The sequence below is a fragment of the Nicotiana tomentosiformis genome, chromosome 4, assembly GCF_000390325.3.
Source record: "Nicotiana tomentosiformis chromosome 4, ASM39032v3, whole genome shotgun sequence".
Lineage (NCBI taxonomy): Eukaryota > Viridiplantae > Streptophyta > Magnoliopsida > Solanales > Solanaceae > Nicotiana > Nicotiana tomentosiformis.
The window spans coordinates 47660708-47682849 of record NC_090815.1 but is presented as its reverse complement, the minus strand read 5'-3'; the positions used below and the strand labels follow the sequence as shown (position 1 = coordinate 47682849).

General features: G+C 39.0%; 1 protein-coding gene across 1 annotated transcript; it reads left to right on the top strand.

Moving 5' to 3' along the window:
- Positions 1-3864: 3864 nt before the first annotated feature.
- On the top strand, positions 3865-4626 carry LOC138909620 (uncharacterized). The gene is made up of 2 exons (XM_070200827.1): positions 3865-4425; positions 4546-4626. The coding sequence occupies exons 1-2, from the start codon at positions 3865-3867 to the stop codon at positions 4624-4626; spliced, it is 642 nt and encodes a 213-aa protein (XP_070056928.1).
- The last annotated feature ends 17516 nt before the right edge of the window (positions 4627-22142 follow it).

Below are 22142 nucleotides of genomic sequence, written 5' to 3'. Positions count from 1 at the left end.
AGCCGTCGATATAAAATAATTAATACTTAGAAGTCTTGTCTATGTAATAAATCTTAAAATGTTAAATAAGCTTGTTTATATAGTTTTATCACCCTTATACATGCTGCAACTAGTAGACCTATCAAGCACCAAACATGTTGTACTTATGTGGTACCTTGTTGTTTATGCAATACCTTATTATCGTAGCTGAGCCAAAATTTTATCTAAAGAATCAAAATTTAAAGAAGTAAATATTATGCGGAGAATTCAAAGAAATTTAATACATAGTTTATACATTTATTTTTGGCAAAGATGTATCACTTAAGACCACTTGAAGCTATGTGGGTCCACCAATGACAATGACTCTAGCTAAGTGCTACTCAAGAGTCGAGACTCATTGAGCATTAAAATGTTTAATATTAGACCTTGACTGGTAAGATATGTTTCACTTTCTAACTTATTATTACCGATCTTCTCTCTCATGAGGAAACCTCCAAAAGCATGTGTGATAGACTTTTGAGTTTTGACTTATAGTAAGTGACATCCATGTTTTATCTTACTTACTTTATATCATATTAATCTCCATCATGAGAACCTCCAAGATCACATATGTCAACTTTCAATAAGTTGTAAGGTGCCACATTTTTAAGTAGAATATATTTGGTTTTTGAATTGGTTCTACGGAAAGGATATTCAAATGTTCTATAGATTTTTAATACATACTACCCTCGTCATTCCGTTTGAATTGGTTTCAGGAAAAAAAAAATCAAGCATTTCATGAAACCTTTAATACATACTACTCTCGGCATTCCATTTAAGAAAATATATTTTTCTTGTTTGTTAAAAAGGTTTTGGCATATGTCTATATTTAAAAACTTTTAATTGACATTTCCATTTTCTCGCTACAGCATTTTGTACATCAAGTAATATAATGATACTTTCGCATGTTTTATCTTTTAACTTATGTGTATTTTTCCTTAAATTGCACGTCTAATTAAACGCTGCCTTATAAAATAAAAAGAAATGAGTGTATATTTCCCCCTCCCCTCCTACTATGTAGTAAAACATGGGATAAGGACCGGTGGACCATAGGATTTTTGTTCTATAAATTTGATAAGTAATCATGTGTTTAAGACAGTATACATTTATCTCAGGAACTATTCCAGAGACATCAGACGTAGTTTATTTTCCTAAAGGAAGTTCTATAAACTTTACAAGCAACTACTTTTTTTGCCTGTCATGAGAGCTTCCAAGAGACATATGTCAACTTTCAATAAGATATAAAATGTTGTGGGCGTGTCATATATTTAAGTAGGATGTGATTGATGCATTATTATATGCCGCGGAAGCGATCCTAGTATCTACTGACATGTAAATCAAACAACTAGTACATACGGAATTTCACGGGTTACTTCTTGAAACGTGAACAAAAAACTCTTCTATCACGTGAACCTCCAGTTCCACATCAACTCAATAAAATCTCCACCAATAGTATGGTCACAATCCTCGAACGTTCCATGGTCTTCTACTGTGTTATCCACATAACATCCGAAAATAATAATTTCGTGCAGGCGAATTTTTTCTAGGAAAATATGGTTGAAAATTTCAACCACCATTCTTACCTCCCTCTAGGTGGAAAATGTATGTGGTAAAATTGGTTAGTGACAGTTGGGCGAATGACGGAAAGACAAGCAGAACTAGAGACAGGTGAGACGTGAGTCAGCAAATAGCTGGCGCCATATGTAAGCATGCAATCGGTGCTGAACGAATCCCGAAGACAGAGTCGCCGATAACAAAGATTCAAAGCATTGTTATCGGATAGCATTCAATGGGCAGCCGTTACAAAGAATATCTACATTTATAGCCAACCGTTATGCAGCCATCAATGACAGTTTTATTCTCAATCAAAAGGAGCTTGATTTTTGGATCTTGTCTTCTTGAATAGAGCTATAACTAGGAGGATAAGCACCCATTATAGACACGAAATATTCTGTACACAAAAGCTACACTTTGCTCTCATTTTATAACACGATTCTTAGTCTTTATCCGAAAATATTGTTCATACTTTTGCCACCGAAAATGCTAAGTTCATAGCCAGGCATGTATTCCCGTTAATTTCTTTTTATAATATTATTTTTGTTCTTATTTATTTACCATTTTTGGGTCAAATCGATTTGCTTGTCTATAAACAATGCTATATTTGAACTGTACCGTTTTACGGGTAAACAGTTTGCCGCCCACCGTGGGACATAGATAATTGTGTAATTTCTTTGATCCATTCATCTGTTACTAACAAATTTTGATTCCTTCCTTAGCAAAAGAAAGATCAGGTATGGAAGCTAATGATATCAACAATGTTTACAATGTTGGAGCACACGATGAACGGAAAAAACTATTTCAGTGCGATGATTCAATTAACGAGACCCGCAATAAAAAGGGGATGAAATAACCCCATTTCACGAAGGTTAATATCCTCGACATATGCGGGGCCCAACTCCTGATGATGCAAAGGATAAACACATTATTGAAACAATCAAAATCTTGAAAGAACAACAAAAGATGATTATAGATCACCTCTCAAGGCAAGATCGGGTGATCACGGAATTGATGCAAGCATTATCGGGTGCTTCCAATAATGCTAATGGAAGGGTCCCGATTCCTCCCAGCATTCCCATAAATCAAACGGCTCAAAGAACCGAGAACGACACTCCAAGGGAAGAGGTTGGTTTCGACGAGGCCGGAGGTACCGGTAGCGGATCTGGAAACAACAATTTGAATGACCCTTTCAAAACCGAGCTCATGAGATTCATGAGAGAAATGAATGAACGAATGGATCAGAATGCAAAGGAATTTCACGCTCGGATGGATCAGATTCTGGGGGCGCCGTTGGTGTTAAAGGGACCAGATTCAAACAAGTATACGCAGTTGCCGTTTAAACCAAGTGCGACATCGGAGTTGATCCCAAAGAGGTTTAAGATGCAGATATACCAAAATATGATAGAACTTCGGATCCACATGAGCTCATCATGACCTACACTACGCCAGTAAAGGGAAATGACTTGGCCCATCATGAGATCGAATCGGTTTTGTGAAAGACGTTTGGCGAAACTCTTACGAAGGGTGCCTTAACTTGGTATTCCCTCTTACCAAAACATTCTATTAACTCTTTTGAAATGCTTGCAGATTTGTTTATCAAAGCTCATGCTGGAGCAAGAAAGATCCAGGCAAGGAAGGCGGATATATTCAGGATATCTCAAGGAAAAACTGAATTGTTGCGAGAGTTCGTGATCCAGTTCTAGAAAGAAAGGATGTTGTTACCAGTGATTCCGGATGAGTGGGCATCGGATACATTTACAAAGGGTTTCAACCCATTGAGCTCCGATACCTCATGAAAATTGAAGGAAAGCTTGCTCGAATTTCAAGAACCACGTGGGTTAATGTTCACAACCGCTACGAGTCATAGATCAGAATAGAAGATGACAAACTTGGTTCCTCGGTATCTTCCAAAGGACAAAATCGTGATCTGAATCAAGATAAGTTGAAAATGATTTTGATACAGATCGGAGACCATATAGAAGTCATGTTCAGCCTTACGATAGGGCCGATGGGCGTGGTAATAAAGAATTTCAGTCATCGGATAGGTTCACTTCTGATAGAAGGACAAATCGCGGCCGGAGTAACAAATAGTTGCAGGAGAAAGAGGTTCCAAGGTCCCGAGATTCGGCCTAACCCCGGTTGTCTGATTATAATTTTAGTATCAGCTTAGTGGAATTGGTGTCAGCCATGAGAAATATTAAAGAAGCTAGGTCCTCGAAATCGATCCGTTCATATCCTAGCCAAAATGATCCTAATTTATAGTGTGAATTCCATGGGACTCACGTCCATATGACTAGGGACTGCCTACATCTTCCTGAAGAGGTGGCGACGTTGTTGAAGAATGGTCACCTCAGGAAATTTTTAATGGACCGCGCCAAAAACAGCTATGGAAGAAACATGTACATTGCAGAACCATCAAAACTGGCAGCAGGGTCACCTAGGATGACAATCAACATGATCTTCGGAGGAGACAAAGTCAATTGGGTAACAATTCTGGCAGCAAAGAAGACGAATATATCGGTGACTCATGGAAAGAGGATCCGAGAAGTCTCAGAAGATGACATCACCTTCACAGAGGAAGATGCTGATGGACTTCTTCTACCGCACAATGATGTTTTTGTAATTTCTCTCAATGTTTTAGGTTTCAAAATTAAGCATGTTTTGGTTGATCCAGGAAATTCAGCCAACATCATACAACAGAGAGATCTAAAGCAAGCTAAGTTAACCGGGAACATCATTTCGGTGACAAAGCTTCTAGCTGGATTTAATCTAACAAGTGTGACAACCCGAGGAGAAATTTTGCTGCCCACACATGCTGAAGGTGTAACAAAGACCACCCTATTCGAAATGGTAGATGGCGACATAGGCTATAATTTAATCCTCGGAAGGCCGTGGATACATGAAATGAAGGCCATACCTTCAACCTACCATCAACTGTTAAAGTTTTCAACACCGTAAGGGATCAAGCAGATTAGACGAGATCAACCGGCTGCTAGGGAGATGAACACAGTAACCATTTCTAGCAGTAAGGGCAAGGAAACCAGCAAATAGAAATTATAAGAATTGGTGCCTTTTCCCATCCCAATTGAAGATGATAAAAACGAGGAGTCATCGGAATTATATCAGGTACCGGAGGAGATGGATGCGACCAATTCAACCGTAGAAGAGCTCAAACAGCTGGCTTTGTTCGAAGAATTTCAAGAAAGAAAATTCCATTTGGGAACGAGGTTGCGTCCCAAACTCAGGTTAAAACTTATGGGTTTTCTTAAATCTAATGGTGATTGCTTTGCATGGTCACATTCAGATTAGACAGGTATTCCATTGGAGGTGGCGGTCCACAAACTGAGTCTGGATCCAAACTTCCCTCGGGTAAGGCAGAAGAAACGATCGATAGCAGAGGTCAGAAATAGGCTTGTTAAGGAAGAGGTAACCCGATTACTTAACATCGGTTAAATTTGAGAGGTAAAGTACCCGGAATGGATAGCTAACATAGTAGTAGTGCCTATAAAAAATAACAAATTTAGGATGTGTGTAGATTATAAGGATTTAAATACGACGTGCACCGAAGACTCTTTCCCATTATTAAACATTGATCAAATGATCGATGCTACGGGCGTGCACGAGTTAATGAGTTTTCTTGATGCTTATTCTGGGTATAATCAAATTAGGATGAACCCGAAAGATCAAGAGAAGACTCCTTTCATCACAAACTTTAGCATATATTTCTATAATGTGATACCTTTTGGGCTTAAAAATGCTGGAGCCACTTATCAGAGGCTCGTTAATAAGATGCTTGAAAAATAAATAGGTAAGACGATGGAAGTTTATATTGACAAAATGGTAGTTAAGTCTCTTAATGTAGGAGATCATCTGGAACATCTCCAAGAGACGTTTGACATTCTGAGAAAGTACAACATGAAGCTCAACCTAGAGAAGTGTAAGTTCCTGGGGTTTTTGGTCTCTCAAAGAGGAATCGGGGTAAACCCCGATAAAATCAAAGCTATCAAGCGTGAAGGAAGTACAGAGGTTGACTGGTAGGTTGGCGGCTCTAAGCAGGTTCATCTTGAGGTTCGTCGGAATAGTGCCATCACTTCATTTTGCTTTTGAAAAAGAAGAACGACTTTGTATGGATTCCGGAATGCCAGTAGGCACTGAAAGACCTAAAAGGATACCTGTCTAGCCCTCCGTTGTTGTCAAAACCGAGAGAAGGTGAGCAACTGTTGATTTATCTCGCGGTCTCGGAAGCAGCGGTAAGTGCCATTTTGGTCCGGGAAGAAGAATGTATGCAATTTCCCATTTATTACATTAGTAAAATATTATCAGGAGTGGAGACACTCTATCCGCACCTTAAAAAGCTGGCTTTAGCTCTCGTAGTTGCCTCTCGAAAGCTTAGGCCGTATATTTAATGTCATCCAATAGTCGTTGTGACAACCTTTCCCATAAGGAATGTCATTCATAAGCCTGAGTTGTCGGGTCGTTTGGCTAAGTGATCACTCAAAGTTAGCAAATTTGACATTGAATACAAGCCAGGACTGTAATTAAGTCACAAGTTTTGGCCGACTTCGTGGCCGATTTCCTTCCAGGATTCATGCCATTAGCTGCTAAAGAAGCATTGTTGGTATCGGGAGTTTGGAACTTGTTTACAGATGGAGCCTCCAACGTAAAAGGGTCCGGTCTTGGGGTAGGATTAATCACTCCTTCAGGGAAAACCCTAAGATAGGCCATTAGAACTGTACAATTAACTAACCATGAAGTCGAGTACGAGGCTTTGGTTCCAGGATTTGAACTAGATCGGGGACTAGGTCTCGAGGTCATCGAGATAAAATGTGACTCCCAGCTTGTGGTAAACCAAGTGTATGGAATTTTCTACACTAAGGAGGAGCGCATGAAATACTACTTAAACAAGGTTCAAGCATTACTTGCATGGTTCAGAGAGTGGTCAATCATCCACATTACAAGGGAGGAAAATGTGGAGGCAGACACATTGGCTAATTTGGGTTCATCCACAGAGACGAAAGGATATGATTCTGATGCGGTCATTCAATTGCTGCATTAGGTGTTGGATGTGGACGACTACTGTGAAGTTAATTCAACCAACTTAATCTGGGGCAGGAGAAACGAGTTCAATGAATATATAAGACATGGCAAATTTCCCGAAGACCCAAAAGCATCCCGGGCACTACGGACCAAGGCAATTACTGTCTTGTTGATGGACAATATACAAGAGGTCATTCTAAGGACCATTGTCTCAGTATCTAGGGGCCTCGAAGGCTGACTACGTGACGAGGGAGTTCATGAAGGAGTATGCGGGAACCATTCCGGTGTAGACTCATTGGTCCTTAAGTTAGTCAGAGCTGGCCACTACTGGCCCCGGATGGAGCAAGACGCGAAGACATTTGTATAAAAGTGTGATAAATGTCAACGCCATGCATAGTTAGTGAATCAACCGGCGGAACTTTTTCATTTGCAGGTGTCACCATGGACATTCATGAAATCGGGGATGTACATAGTCGTTCCTTTCCTCCAAGGACCTGGTAAGGTTAAATTTCTTTTAGTTTTAACTGATTATTTTACTATATGGGTTGAAGAAGTTGCTTACCAAAAGATTGGAGAACGAGAGGTGATCAATTTTATATGGGACCACATCATCTGCCGATTAGGAATACCAAAAGAAATTGCTTGTGACAATGGGCCATAGTTCGTAGGTTCCAAAGTTACAATGTTTTTGGAAGGATTAAAGATCAAACGAATTACGTCTTCACCATACCACCCGAGAGCTAATAGACAGGTGGAGTCGACTAACAAGGTAATTATTCAAAACCTTAAAAAGAAGTTAAAAGATGCTAAAGGCAAGTGGCTAGATGAGCTACCGGGTGTGTTATGGGCTTACCAGACAACGACAAAGTCGAGCATGAGTGAAACACCTTTTTCACATTAATATGGTTCAGAGGCTTTGACACCGGCAAAAGTGGGGTAATCGACCTTAAGGTTTTACCGAGCAAACAAAGAAGAAAACAGTAAAGCATTGCTAGTTAAATTAGATTTGCTCGAAGAGCACCGAAATTTGGTGTATGTGAGGATGGTGGAACAAAAACAAAGGATGGAAAGGTATTACAACCGCAGAGCGAATCTCCGATATTTGAAAGTTGGGGATTTGGTTCTGAGAAAAGTCACTCAAAGTACTCGGAAATTTAATACCGGGAAGCTAGGACCAATATGTGAGGGACCTTATCGGGTTTCAGCTATAACCAGTAGAGGTTCATATGAATTGGAAGATCAAGATGGAGTCAAATTGCCAAGCAATTGGAATGTGACCCACCTCCAAAAGGTATTATTGCTAATGATCCTTGCTAGTACTGAAAGTATGTGCTGCTCTCTTTTTTCCTTCGACCAGTTTTGTCACAATTGAGTTTTTCTAGCAAGTTTTTTATAAGGCAGCAATGTAAATCATACTACGAAGTAAGGATCGTCGGAAAATGCAGGACTTCCAGAAATAATTCTGTATAGATCAGCCCGTTGCAAACAACTTGTGGTTGGTTAAATAATCTTTGGCTCGTTAACATCTAGAAACAGATTATTTAACCATCCCCAAGCTATTTCAATTAATGAGACAACAATGAAAATCATTCTACGTAGGAAGTTTCATCCGCGAATGCAAGACTTCCAGTGTTCGAATTCTCATACTTATCATCCGACCACTGGGGGGGGAATAAACACATGACAAGGCACTAATAGCCTGTTTGGCCAAGCTTCTAAAATCTGCTTATTTTGAGAAGTGCTTTTCAAAAAGTACTTTTGGTGAGAATCGGTTTGTGTTTGACTAATTAATTTGAAAAGCACTTTTGAGCAGTAATTAGTGTTTGGCCAAGCTTTTGAAAACTACTTCTTAGTATATTTTTCTCAAAAACTGCTTCAGCTTCTCCTCAAAAATATTATTTTTCCTTCTAAAAGCTTGGCCAAACACCTCAATTTTTGGCCAAAAGCACTTTTGGCCAAAAAAAGCACTTTTGGCCCAAAATAAATCTTGGCCAAACAGGCTATAAAAGTGTTACAAAGTCTAGGGACTGTTAGAACCGGGATCAATGTCTTATCAGGATCGGGGACTGCATGATCAGCCCCGTAGAAATAAGTTGTACAAGTTAGGCACATGTATTGGCTATTTTATTTACTTAAGAAAATGAATATTTATGTAAATATACTTTTAAAAATAGAGGGAATAAATCAAAATCCTTTTATTTTTATCTTATTTCTTGTCTGAATGATAAGTTAATTTATTTTATTATTTGAAAGTAAACAAAAACTTTAAATGCTTCCCGGAATAAACAGAAGACGTCCTCTTCAAGAGCACCATAAATGTAAGGGCCCTCTCTTATGAAACCCTCATAGTAAAGGATAGATTTTGGATGTCCTTATGCCCGAAATCAAAAGTTATCGGATGTGAAAAGATTCCCGAAGCTTTGTCCGTTAAATGAAAAATAATATTTTTTGCACAATACTGAAGCAAAAAGTTTCTTTTATTAATTAAAATGCCAAACATAGTAGAAAGTATTGGCATAATTACAAAAAGTAAAGAAAAATACATCATCTCTTACTGCCATAACCCGAAGGGAGAGAAGAGTTTTCATTTTCTCTAGTGGGAGAAGGATGTTCCGCTTTTGGTCTGAGGCCTTCATCATCTTCAGTTTTCCCTTCGGTTCTCGAATACTCAGAGTTAGTATTCAAAGAATTAGAAGCAATGGGCTGAGCATGAAGGTTCTCATAAGTAGTTGTCTCCAGCTCCCGGCCTTGGCAATACATTCATCAATGTTAGCAATGCCCTCTTTGGCCTCCTCCAAGGTTTTCCTCTTCATATGATATATATCATATGTCTTCTCGAGGAGGACAAAATCTTCTTGGTATTGGAGTTTTTCTCGGAGCTTATCAACCTTAGATTAGAGCTTTTCGTTTTTAGTTTTCATAGTGCTGATTTTGGAATCAAGCTCAACGTTGGTGGTTGAGTAAAGCCGATTCTTCTCCATAACTCTTTTAAGTCTTTCTTCCATTCATTCTCTCCTCTCCTCGGCATAGTTGGCCTCCTTGGTTTTGGAGCGTAAGCTAGCCTCCAAGTTATTAACTTGTTCCATGAAGGCAAACTCATGCTTGGCAGCTGCAGTCACAGTATCGTGAAGTTCAACCCACTTAGCCTTTGCATTCTTGAGGTCTTTGTGCAATTGGGCGGCTTCTTGGCAATGGGACATTTTATCTTGCTCGGATTGCTGTAACCGAGCCTGAAGATCATCCATCTGAGCGACTTTTGCCTCCTGCACTGGGAGGCGCTCTATAAGCTGATTGCGTTCGACTAGAAGCTGATCTCGTTCTAAAGTAAGCTCTTGCTTTCCAGAATCAACCTTTGCAGGCCCTCAGAAGGAAGAAGGTTAACCTGCGAAATATTTGTGGGGAGGTTACTAATGCGAAGTACAAATTGAAAGGAGATAGAAGAGAATTAAATTTCTACCTGCGCGAGCAATACATGCTATTGTTTATCAGACACTGCACAGAAAGAGAGTCCATTTTTCTCCAATCCTTCTTGGAGGCCAGCAGCTTCAGATAATTGGCAAGCTCCACCGGCTTGGAAAGTATATGGCACTCCTTGGAAGCCAAAAGAATGGCACTTCATTTTCTATGAGGGTCTTGAGTAGGTGCCGAGTAAGTACTTCTCTGATTTCCATGGTCGGGTGACCGTAGAGAAGGAGCACTCTCTATTTGTTCAGCCTGGGCTGGTGGAGAAGAAGTAGCTGGTGTAGATGGAGGGGGGATTGTTGTCGGCTCAGAAGTTGGTGGTGGAGGAAGATCAGGGATGGACTCCTTTGACCAGAAGCAACTGAAGGAATCCGAACACGAGATGAAGCATTTTTGGACATTTCCATTTCCCCCCAGAGTTCGTGAAATTTGTCTAGTGGTAGAGTTTGAAGCTCTCTAGGCTGAGCATCTGGTTGAGCTGATGAAGGGAATTATCTTAATCATCGGCTCCTTGTTCATCATCAAGGACCACTTTGGTTGATCCGGTTGGTATTTCTTTCATTCTCTTTTCCTGAGTCCCAACCGAAGAGGAACGTTTCCTTTTTGGTTTCTTGTTTTTGCGATAGGGACTCCTAGAGGAGGTAACTTCACCGGAAATGCGAGTAGATTCGCGAGCTCTCCTCCGGTTAAGGACATTCTACAGTAACAGTTCGGCTTCCACTGGGTTATCAAGATCCTCGATGTCGGCGCAAATGACGGACCCCTTCGAAAGTCCTGTATGGTACAAAAAGGGCAGTTAATAAACTATTTCTATGTTATTTCGTTAAATTAAGGAAAGAAAGAATCTATGTTTACCGTGTTTTTGGCTTTTCACCCATATTTGGGAGCCATTTCTTTCCACCTTCGAAATTCAGGCATGGTGATTTCCATAATGTTCTATACCCATTGGGCCAGGTTGTCACGCCCTGAACCTGGGCCTGGACGTAACACAACACCCGGTGCCTGACTACATATGACCAAGCGAACCAACTGGCTGACTGAATCAACATGTGATACCATAACATACTGAATGTGGAAGATAAACTAACACATACTGATGTACTGAAAGTCTGAATGATATAAATCAAGTACGGAAACATTAATATAAGTTTGAAACATATATGTAGCTACATTGCTTAAATAAGAAGCTTGTGACTCTGTCTAACTATTACTCTAGTCTATGAAGCCTCTAATGAGGTACTGAAAACACTGACTATCTGAAAATACTGAAGACTGTAAGGTAATGATAATGCCCCGAAAGAACTGGGGATCACCAAATAGCTGGTACCAGAATCCTAGCGCTCTGAATCGTCAACCTGAAAATCATTTCCCCGGGCAAAAGAGACGTCAGTACATTTGAATTGCACTGGTATGTAAAGCAATTGAAAGAAAGAATTATAAATGCTGAAACTGAAAGTAAGCTGATAACTGAGAATTGATAATTGATAACTGAAATAATAACTATTTAAACTGAAACTGAAATGATAACTGATAACTGAACTGATAACTGAAATGATAACTAATAACTGAAATGATAACTGATAACTGAAATGATAACTGATAACTGAACAAAGGAAGTAAGGATATGAATACTCCCTCTTCTGAATGATGAACAACCTGTTTATTTGAATAAACTACGGCCTCAGTCCCAATATATATGTGCACAAGCTACGGCCTCATGTCCAAGTATACGTATACATAACTACGGCCCTAGGCCCAAAAATTCATAAAGCATCAACTACGGCCTCAGGCCCAAACATGCATAAAGTATAAACTACGGCCTCAGGCCCAAATATGCACAAAGCATATAAACTACGACCTCAGGCACAAATACAAGAGTTCAACATTCAGGGATTTAAATTCTGGAACTGAAAATCATACTGCAATATGTGATGCTGAAATACTGAATCATATTGAGTTACATGATACTGGAATACTGAATAGGACTAGACTGAAACATGTATTCTTGGACTGATTAAGAAAACTGAAACTTCAATTTTTTATGACATGCTGAGTAATCTAGATTGAGACTCATGGGAATCAAGTCTATATTTATTACGCACAGAGCTCACCACAATCAGAATGAAAGTCATGAACGAGTTATGAAGCTAAATAATAGAAGTTCTGCAAATATTCAAGGAACTAGGCTTAACTATATTTCTGAGGCAAGTAGTAACGTCGTAAAAGAAACATAATGTAGTGAGAATCATTAATATTCCCAAACATATAGAATTAGCCTCACATACCTGGACTCTGGTCCTTTTAAGCATATCACAATGTTCATCGCCTCTTTCAACGATAATCTACGTCAATATATATATATATATATCAAGAGGAACCAATATTAGCACCAATATCATGTTTTAGTAACTTAGGAATTTTATCAAACACCTTATTGGGTGTAAAGCCTCATAGCCCTTAGTAATTGGTCTTTTCTTCACCAAGTTCTCATTCTACTACTTCTAGGTGATTCTACAATCTCAAATAGGTGTAACTAATACCATTTCTCATCACCCAAATATTTACAACAATCATAAGTCAACAATCCAAAACCCTAGCATAGTTCATACGGTTCTCTTTATAAAACCCATTTACTATTCTCCCAAAACTCATCAATTCATAGTTATAAATGATTAGGGAGTAGAAGCATTACCTTTTTGAAGTTCACTCCTCTTGAATTCGAGTTTTAGGGTTTTCTTTCTTAACAATGGTGTCTCGACCGAATATCTAATGAGTGGAATGATTTACCCATGTTAATAAGGTGTTGGAGAATTGAAATTAACTTAGAATCATCATTAGAACTTACCTTGGATGATGGAGGGACCTTGGGGAAGTTAGGTTCTTGAGAGCTTCCCTTTCTAGAGTAGGTTTTCGTATTTGGGGTGTATGGGAATGAGGTAGGGAGTTTAATTAAGTGAACATGTCCCAAAATTGAGGAGGAAAATAAAAATAGCTCGGGTAACCCTCGCTGGCGCATGGCATCGTCAGTGGCACCACAATAACTGTGCAAGGCGCCATCAGAGGCACCAAAATTACAGTGCCTTGCACTGTCTGTGGCACTGAGTTCTTATGGCCTTGCACTGTCTATGGCCGTGAGTTTTCATGGCCTTGCACTGACTAAAGCTATAAGACAGACCTCCCATAAACTTAGTCGATTCTATTGAATTTTATACACCTGACTCTTGGTCTTGATTCTAAAATAATTGATTCCACCCATACTCATCCCGATAGGACTTCACATGTCTAAAATGTCACATTAATACTCATTAAACACATCCACAACTAATCTGGATTTACGGAGTGTTACATTATCTCCCCCTTGGGATCATTCGTCCTCGAATGATTGTCCTTATTATAATTACAACAAACTTTTGACGTTAACGGGACGGATGGACACCTGTGAAAGATGAACCGTCGTGAACGAATGCATACTAAACTGAATGAATACATGATTACTGAATTGTTGAGATACTGAACTGGATGGCTACTGAACTGACCGAATACTGAGCTGATTGAATACTGAAAGACATGGAGATTATAATATAAGGTATGAATGAGAAGGATAGCTTCCTTCGACATTTCTCTAAAGACCTGCTAGCTAACTGATCATAGCACAAGCCTCACAAGGCATCATAAGACACATAACATGAAACATATATGTGAATACTGGTCTTTTATGGATACATGAATTCTGAACTAACGTGGATATACGAATACTGAACTGGCACAAATATTTGAGTACTGAACTGATATGAATATATGAGCACTGAACAAACATTGATATCTGATCACTAAGCTAGCATGAATATCTGAGTACTGGATTGACATGAGTATCTGAGTACTGAACTGACATGAATGTTCTAACATGCGATCTTAATACTGGAAACTTGAATGTTATAACATGACATTTGAGATACTGGGTGTACAACTGGCAATTTTTGGTGGCAACTCTAACTCATAATCTACTTGCCCGATCCTCTGTAGGATCCTATACGGCCTGATGTATCAGGGACTAAGCTTTCCTTTCTTCCCAAATCTTATTACACCTTTCATTGATGAAACTTTCAGAAACACCCAATCATCAAATTGAAACTATAGGTCTCTATGTTGCATGTTTGAATAGGACCTTTGGCGACTTTGAGCTATCTTCAAATGCTCGTGAATCAACTTGACTTTCTCCATAGATTGATTGACCAAATTTGGTCGCAACAACTCTACTTGCCAACTTCGAACCAACCAATTGGCGATCTACACCTTCGCCCATACAAACCATGCTTTTCAAATAAGCGAGATAATCATATTATAAGGTCTATATTTGCCATCTCCACTAAAGGATATGTATATTCTACAGTAAAACACTAGGATTTGTGCTTCTTGACTTTCACTTGCTGACAATGCAGACACTTGGCCACAAAGTCTGCGACATTCTTTTTCGTGTCGTTCCACCAATAAATCTCCTTAATATCATGATACATCTTTGGGGAACCTAGGTGGATAGAATACCTGTAATTATGAGCTTATAACATATTCCTCCTTCTCTAAGTCCATTTATGTCTGGACACACAATCATGCTTGGTACCTCAAAGTACCATCATCTCCCCCTTATTCAAAAGCCATTATCTTATGCATGTGAATCCCCTCTTTCAACTACACCAAGTAGGGATCATGAAACTGTTTCGCCTTCACTTCGGCTACTAAGGAGGAGCAAGTCCTATTCTGGACAACAACTCCACTATCTTTGGTGTCCGAAAGTCGAACTCCTACCTTGGCTAAGCGATGATTGTCTTTCACTAGAGTTATCATGTCTGCCTCAATCATGAGCTATACTTCCCATACTTGATTATCTTTTTAAGGTACTTCCTAAAAACACTTATAGTATTGTTGTGAGCTAAGTCTCTGACCAATACTCGGAATATTAGAGTCTCGTGCAATGACACTACCATCGTGATACATAACTGGGCATGATTTTATAGTTTTTTATATCCCATGCTAACTATGCAGGTTTCAAATCACCATCTGGACTTACTGACAATTTTCACGTCTCCCCCTTAGACCAAAGGTTAAGTTCTTGTACATACGGATCCTTCTCTTTTGTTAGGATCCGAATAACTTTCCTTATCTTTTGCAATTCTTTGCACTTTACGTCAATGACGAATCATCTTCTGACTTACTTATGAGCAATCTTTCTTACTAGGAAAAACTAGATTATTTACATAAACGGGAAGCTACTGTAATCATAGCTATCATATACAATCTTAATGATTTAACTCTGTTCATACTGCCAATCTTGGGAAAACCCCTTTTCGATAACTCTTAAAGGCTATTGTTTTGTAATTTGCTCTCTTACTGCTAGCTGATTTCTTTTTCTTCCGCTATTACTGTACTTCGGATTTAGCTTAAACTCTTTGGGTTCTAACACGCGTTCGGTATTTCAAACTATTACCCGCTCACTTGTGTTAACCTAGCTAAGTAAATCAAATCGTACCTCTACTAGCTCTGCTGAAATTGCTAATTCACTGTATCTACTCAAAACTTACTTACTATAGTTTTACTAATCACCTGCTAGAATCATGTTTTCTTGTTCTGCTTTGAATAACTAAAGTGAAGCATAAGGTTATTTCTAACTTCCCATCATCATCCGACCCTATTCTACGGTCACACACTATCTTTCTTTTGTACTATGTACATGGATCACACTTAGGGAAATTTCATCTGTATTAAACGAAATTGGAATATCTAACCCCAAACTTTCTATACACTTCAAATCATATCAGACTATAAACTTCCGAGCTAAACACTTAGTTACATAACCTAAGGTAAAATGTCATATCTTTTATCTCACAATAATAGCTGCTTTATATACTAACTTACTAACGTGGTACTTTCTAGTTCTAATATGAATAAATCTCAACAACTTAAAATCATTCCCTGAAATTCAATATCGTCTGCTCTTGGTTCTCATTTCGTACATCATATTTCATAGTCTCATGCATGAGTCATATGAAAACACATCTTTAGCAATAACAAACATTTCTGACTCCTAGGTTTTGTCCTTAGGCTCTTTTCTGTTCAAAACTATAGTGATCAATTCTATGCCCGCTACGATTAAATTCTTAACCTGTTACACCGTGGGGTCTGACATTGGAACTATCATCATCCAACCTGTGGCTCCATTTCTAAGAATTAAAATAAAATTGTTCCGTGAGGTAAAACATATACGAATACACTACCATACATCAACTTGTCCTTCCGAGATACCATAATCTCATAAATCACTTCCTACACCATCCGGAGAGTCTTGGGTCTTAATCCAGACCTAAAACATGCGAAGATTTTGCTATAATCACCATTATGCTCTAATTGTACTACTATCGATTGTATCCCACTTTCAACATCCCCCCAAGTCTCATTCATTACCAACCTATACTCCATAATTATACCCCAATAGGCGATCGTATCTTCTAGGACCTTGAGCTTTTCCTACCCATCTCTTGGTCATTCGATATGTTTGGAATTCGATAGGAACAGAAGGCTACATATTGCTCTAAGTTTCATGGCACGATCTAGAGTAGAAAGAAATGAGACAATCCTGAATGTCTTGGTAGTTAACCATTTATATGCGTGGCCGGCACAGACACATAAAGGAAACTCTATTGCACATGGCTTCATAGACTCCCTAGGACACTTGAACCTAGTGCTCTAATACCAAACTTTGTCACGCCCCAAACCTGGGCCTGGACGTAACACGCACTCGATGCTTGACTAGATGTGACCGAGCAAACCTACTGGCTGACTAAATCAACATGTGATATCATAACATACTGAATGCGGAAGATAAACTAACACATGCCGATATACTGAAAGTTTGGATGACATAAATCACGTGCGGAAACATTAATATAAGTCTAAAATATATAGGTAGCAACGTTGCTTAACATGAGAAGCCTGTGACTCTGTCTAACTATTACTCTACTCTATGAAGCCTCTAATGAAGTACTGATAACACTGACTGTCTGAAAATACTGAAGACTGTAAGGTAATGATAATGCCCTGAAAGAACTGGGGATCACCAAATAGCTGGTACGAGAATCCTAGCACTCTGAATCGTCAACCTGAAAATCATTACCTGCATCGTGAGATGCAGGCCCTGGGCAAAAGAGACATCAGTACATTTGAATTGCACTGGTATGTAAAGCAACTAAAAGAAAGAATTATAAATGCTGAAACTGAAACTAAGTTGATAACTGAGAATTGATAATTGATAACTCAAATGATAACTATTAAAACTGAAATGATAATTGATAATTGAACAAAGGAAGTAAGGATATGAATACTCCCTCTTCTGAATGATGAACAACCTGTTTATCTAAATAAACTACGTCGTCGAGCCCAATATATATGTGCACAAGCTACGGCCTCAAGCCCAAGTATACATATACATAACTACGGCCTCAGGCCCAAAAAATTCATAAAGCATCAACTACAGCCTCAGGCCCAAACATGCATAAAGCATAAACTATGGCCTCAGGCCCAAATATGCATAAAGCATATAAACTACGACCTCAGGCCAAAATATAGGTGTTCAACATTCAGGGATTTAAATTCTGGAACTGAAAATCATATTACAATACGTGATGCTGAAATACTGAATCATATTGAGTTACATGATACTGGAATACTTAATATGACTAGACTGAAACATGTATTCTTGAATTGATTATGAAAACTGAAACTTCAACTGTTTATGAGATGCTGAGTAATCTAGACTGAGACTCATGGGCATCAAACCCAAGTCTATATTAATTAGGCACTAAGCTCACCACATTCAGAATGAAAGTCATGAACGAGTTATGAAGCTAGATAATAGAAGTTCTGCTACTATTCAAGGAACTATGATTAACTATATTTCTGAGGCAAGTAGTAATGTCGTAAAAGAAACGTAGTGTAGGGAGAATCATAAACATTCCCAAATATAGAGCATTAGCCTCACATACATGGACTCTGGCCCTTTTAAGCGTATCATAATGTTTGTGGCCTCTTTCAATGATAATCTACGTCAATATATATATATATATATATATATATATATATATATATATATATATATATATATATCAAGAGGAACCAATATTAGCACTAATGCTCATGTTTTAGTATCTTAGGAATTTTATCAAATACCTTATTGGGTGTAAAGCCTCATAGCCCTTAGTAATTGGTCTTTTCTTCACCAAGTTCTCATTCTACTACTTCTAGGTGATTCTACAATCTCAAATAGATGCAACTAATACCATTTCTCATCACCCAAATGTTTACAACAATCATAAGTAAACAATCCAAAACCCTAGCATAGTTCATATGGTTCTCTTTATAAAACCCATTTACTATTCTCCCAGAACTCATCAATTCATAGTTATAAATGATTAGGGAGTAGAAGCATTACCTTTTCGAAGTTCACTCCTCTTGAATTCGAGTTTTAGGGTTTCCTTTCTTAACAATGGTGTCTCGACCGAATATCTAATGAGTGGAATGATTTACCCATGTTAATAAGGTGTTGGAGAATTGAAATTAACTTAGAATCATCGTTAGAACTTACCTTGGATGATGGAGGGACCTTGTGGAAGTTAGGTTCTTGAGAGCTTCCCTTTCTAGAGTTGGTTTTCATGTTTGGGGTGTAGGGGAACGAGGTAGGGCTTTCAAATAAATGAACACGTCCCAAAATGGAGGACAAAAATAAAAATATCTCGGGTAAACCTCACCGGCGCGATGCATCATCAGGGGGCCCACAATAACTGTGCAAGGCGCCATCAGAGGCGCCAAAATTACAGTGCCTTGCATAGTCTGGGGCGCTGAGGATGATGCCCTGGAAAGTGCCTTGCACTATCTGTGTCACTGAGTTTTTATGTCCGTGAGTTTTCATGGCCTTGCACTAACTAAGGCTATAAGACGGACCTCCCATAAGCTTAGTCGATTCTATAGAATTTTATACACCTCACTCTTGGTCTTGATTCTAAAATAATTGTTTCCACCCATACTCATCCCGATAGGACTTCACATGTCTAAGAGGTCACATTAATACTCATTTAATGCATCCACAACTAATACGGATTTACGGAGTGTTACACAGGTATTGAACCTGTGGTGGTTTCCAATGAGTAGCTAGAATGAAGAAAATAAAAAATTAGCAAAGAAAGAAGTTTTCTTTTTACATGGAGAGGAAATAGTTAACCGAAACTTTAACAAAAGATTCCATGATTCGGGAAAAATCGGTGTTGTGGTCAGGGTAATATCCCTGGTAGCAATGACAGCAAACCATTCCAGCCATCCACGGTCGTTGTCATCGTCAACGCTAGCAAGGAGAGCATGATGACAACGTTTGCTAAGATTTAGTACACGCCCACGGAAAATCTTTTGGGAGTAGAGGTTCATCATATTTGTGAGAGTTAGGGCTTCCCCGGTCTCAGAGCATAATTGGCATAGGCAAGCCATTGTACGCCACACGGACATGCCTACTTGTGCCAAACAGACTTGGTACCGGTGGCAAAACTCCAAGATTATTAGGTCAATTCCTTAACCCGCTCCCAAAATGAAAGGGCCCAAAGTGAAAGGTATATATAAACATACATGAACCCTGGCCTGGAGAAGGTAACTCTTTCTATCTCATTGGGGCTGAGGATTTCAACATTGTTCCAATTACAATCCTCCTACACAATAGAGACTCTAGGAGGATGAATGGAAGAAGGGTACCTACGAACAGGCCAGAACCTGTCACTTTTAGAATTTGTAGGAGCTTTCTGTTCTTGAAGGTCAGATTTTGTGATAAGATGAAGAGGTATGATGGTGTTTACGGTAAGGGGTTCCGATTCAATGTTGGTCTCATTTGTTTTGCTCTTATTTGGGCCTCCATCGAAGAGAAGGCTAGAGTTTTCGAAGATAGAAGTGTAAGATATTTGTGAATAGAAATTTTACTGATAAAGATGAAATTCTCAAGCAGGATTCTAAGGTAAGTTGGAGAAGAAGAGGAAGTTGTAAAAGTAAAGAGATAAAATGAGGAGTAGTGTAGAAGTTATAGACGGCAAAAATCGTGGTCATGATTACCTCAAAAACTGGCGGAAATATTTGATGAATCACGGAGCAACATGTGTTCGGGTCATTAATGCGAGAAGACTTGCGTCCTTCCAACTGTCAAGAACTTTCCCGCCAAGAAAGAAACTTTTATCTACTTCCCGGTAACACTAAGTTATGTCACCATAAAGTAGGGGGACTATTTGTATGGGGTAAAATTGGTTAGTGACAACTGGGCGAATGAAAGAATGACACGTGAAAAAAGAGACAAGTGGGGTGTGAGCCAGCAAATAGCTGGCACCGGATGAAACCATGCAATCAGTGTTGAACGAATCCCAAAGACATAGTAGCCGGTAACAAGAATTCAAAGCATTGTCATCGGATAGAATTCAATGGGCAGCCGTTAAAGAGAATATGTCACGATCCAAAATCACATGTGCCGTGATGACACCTATCGTGATACTAGGCAAGCCGACAACTCACAAATAACAAGAATCTTTAATTGAAAACATATTGAAATAGACTTAAGTAATTAAAATCTCATAATAACTGGAAGAAAACACCGCAACTCAATACAGAATTCCTCAAAATCCGGGTGTCACCAAGTACATGAGCATCTAACTGACAACATAATCTGACTGCTAAACACTGTCTAGAAAGATAGAACAGTACAATAACTGAAAAGAAGGAGAATCAAGGTCTGCGGAAGCCAAAGCAGCTACCTCAAAAGTCTCCAATAGACAAAGCTCCAAAGCTAGCAACCGCTGTTCTCAGAAGTACCTGAATCTGAACGCGAAGTGCAGAGTGTAGTATGAGTACAACCAACCCAATGTACTCAATAAGTAACAAGACTAACCTTGGGCTAAAAGCAGTGACGAGCTCAACTAGTATAGTCCAAATACAGATTTCTAAACAATACATATACGACAAGAAATATGAAAATAATATCTCAGAGAAACTCATAATCTGTTGGTACACAATATAGGAATGTAGACATGCTTTCAGGTTTAACAGTTAAGCTCAATACAAATAAAATATGCCAAGTATGACTGATATGAGGAATGTTACATCATTATATCTACATGTCAATGTGCATGTCGCATGTAATGCATCACAATGAAAACCTCGTGTATTCACACTCTCAGAGTACTCAATCTGACTGTCTCAGTTCTCGCTCATCACACTCAGTCCCTCAGCACTGTATGGTACCTGAGCTCACTGCTGGTATGTCAGACTACGGAGGGGCAGATCCTGCCCAAGCACAAATATAAAGCCAATCTGGCCTGCTGCGGCGTGCAACTCTATCCCATATTAATAAATCCTAAAAGGCCTGGTGCAGCGTGCAGCCCGATCCATATAATAATATATATATAAAGCCATAAGGCCTGCTGCAGCATGCAGCTCGATCCAGAAATCTCACTCACAATACGATTCTCAGGCCCCAACTCAGTCATCAATCTCTCCAGTGTCTCGGGCTCACAAAAATCATGCCAATCAGCCCAAATATTGATATATAACACAACAATAAATAGTAACAGAGACTGAGATATGACATGCAAATGATGGATGTGACTGAGTAAAAAATTGCCATCTAAGTAAATAATTCAACAACAAAAATGACCCTAGTGGGTCTCAACCGGATAAGCATATAGCCTAACATGATTTCTAAAATGGATTGTAGCTCAATTACTCTAACACATAGATATCACATGAATAGCAACAAGGTTTGATGACAACACAGTACCATGGAATCGATCGAATCACAATTTCTACGGTGCATGCCTACACACCCGTCACCTAGCATGTGCGTCACCTCAACACCAACCATATAACACGTAATTCAGGGATTCATACCCTCAGAACCAAGTTTAGAAGTGTTACATACCTCAAACCGTACCAATCTCTACTCCAATAAGCCATTGCCTCGCGAATCGGCCTCCGAACGCCTCGATCTAGCCACAAACAAC

Bases quoted from the DNA above. Each gene is read 5' to 3' on its own strand.
- LOC138909620 (XM_070200827.1), top strand. From the start codon at position 3,865: ATGACTAGGGACTGCCTACATCTTCCTGAAGAGGTGGCGACGTTGTTG. The intron at 4,426-4,545 runs GTAGATGGCGAC...GGGATCAAGCAG, and splicing joins AGACCACCCTATTCGAAATG to ATTAGACGAGATCAACCGGC.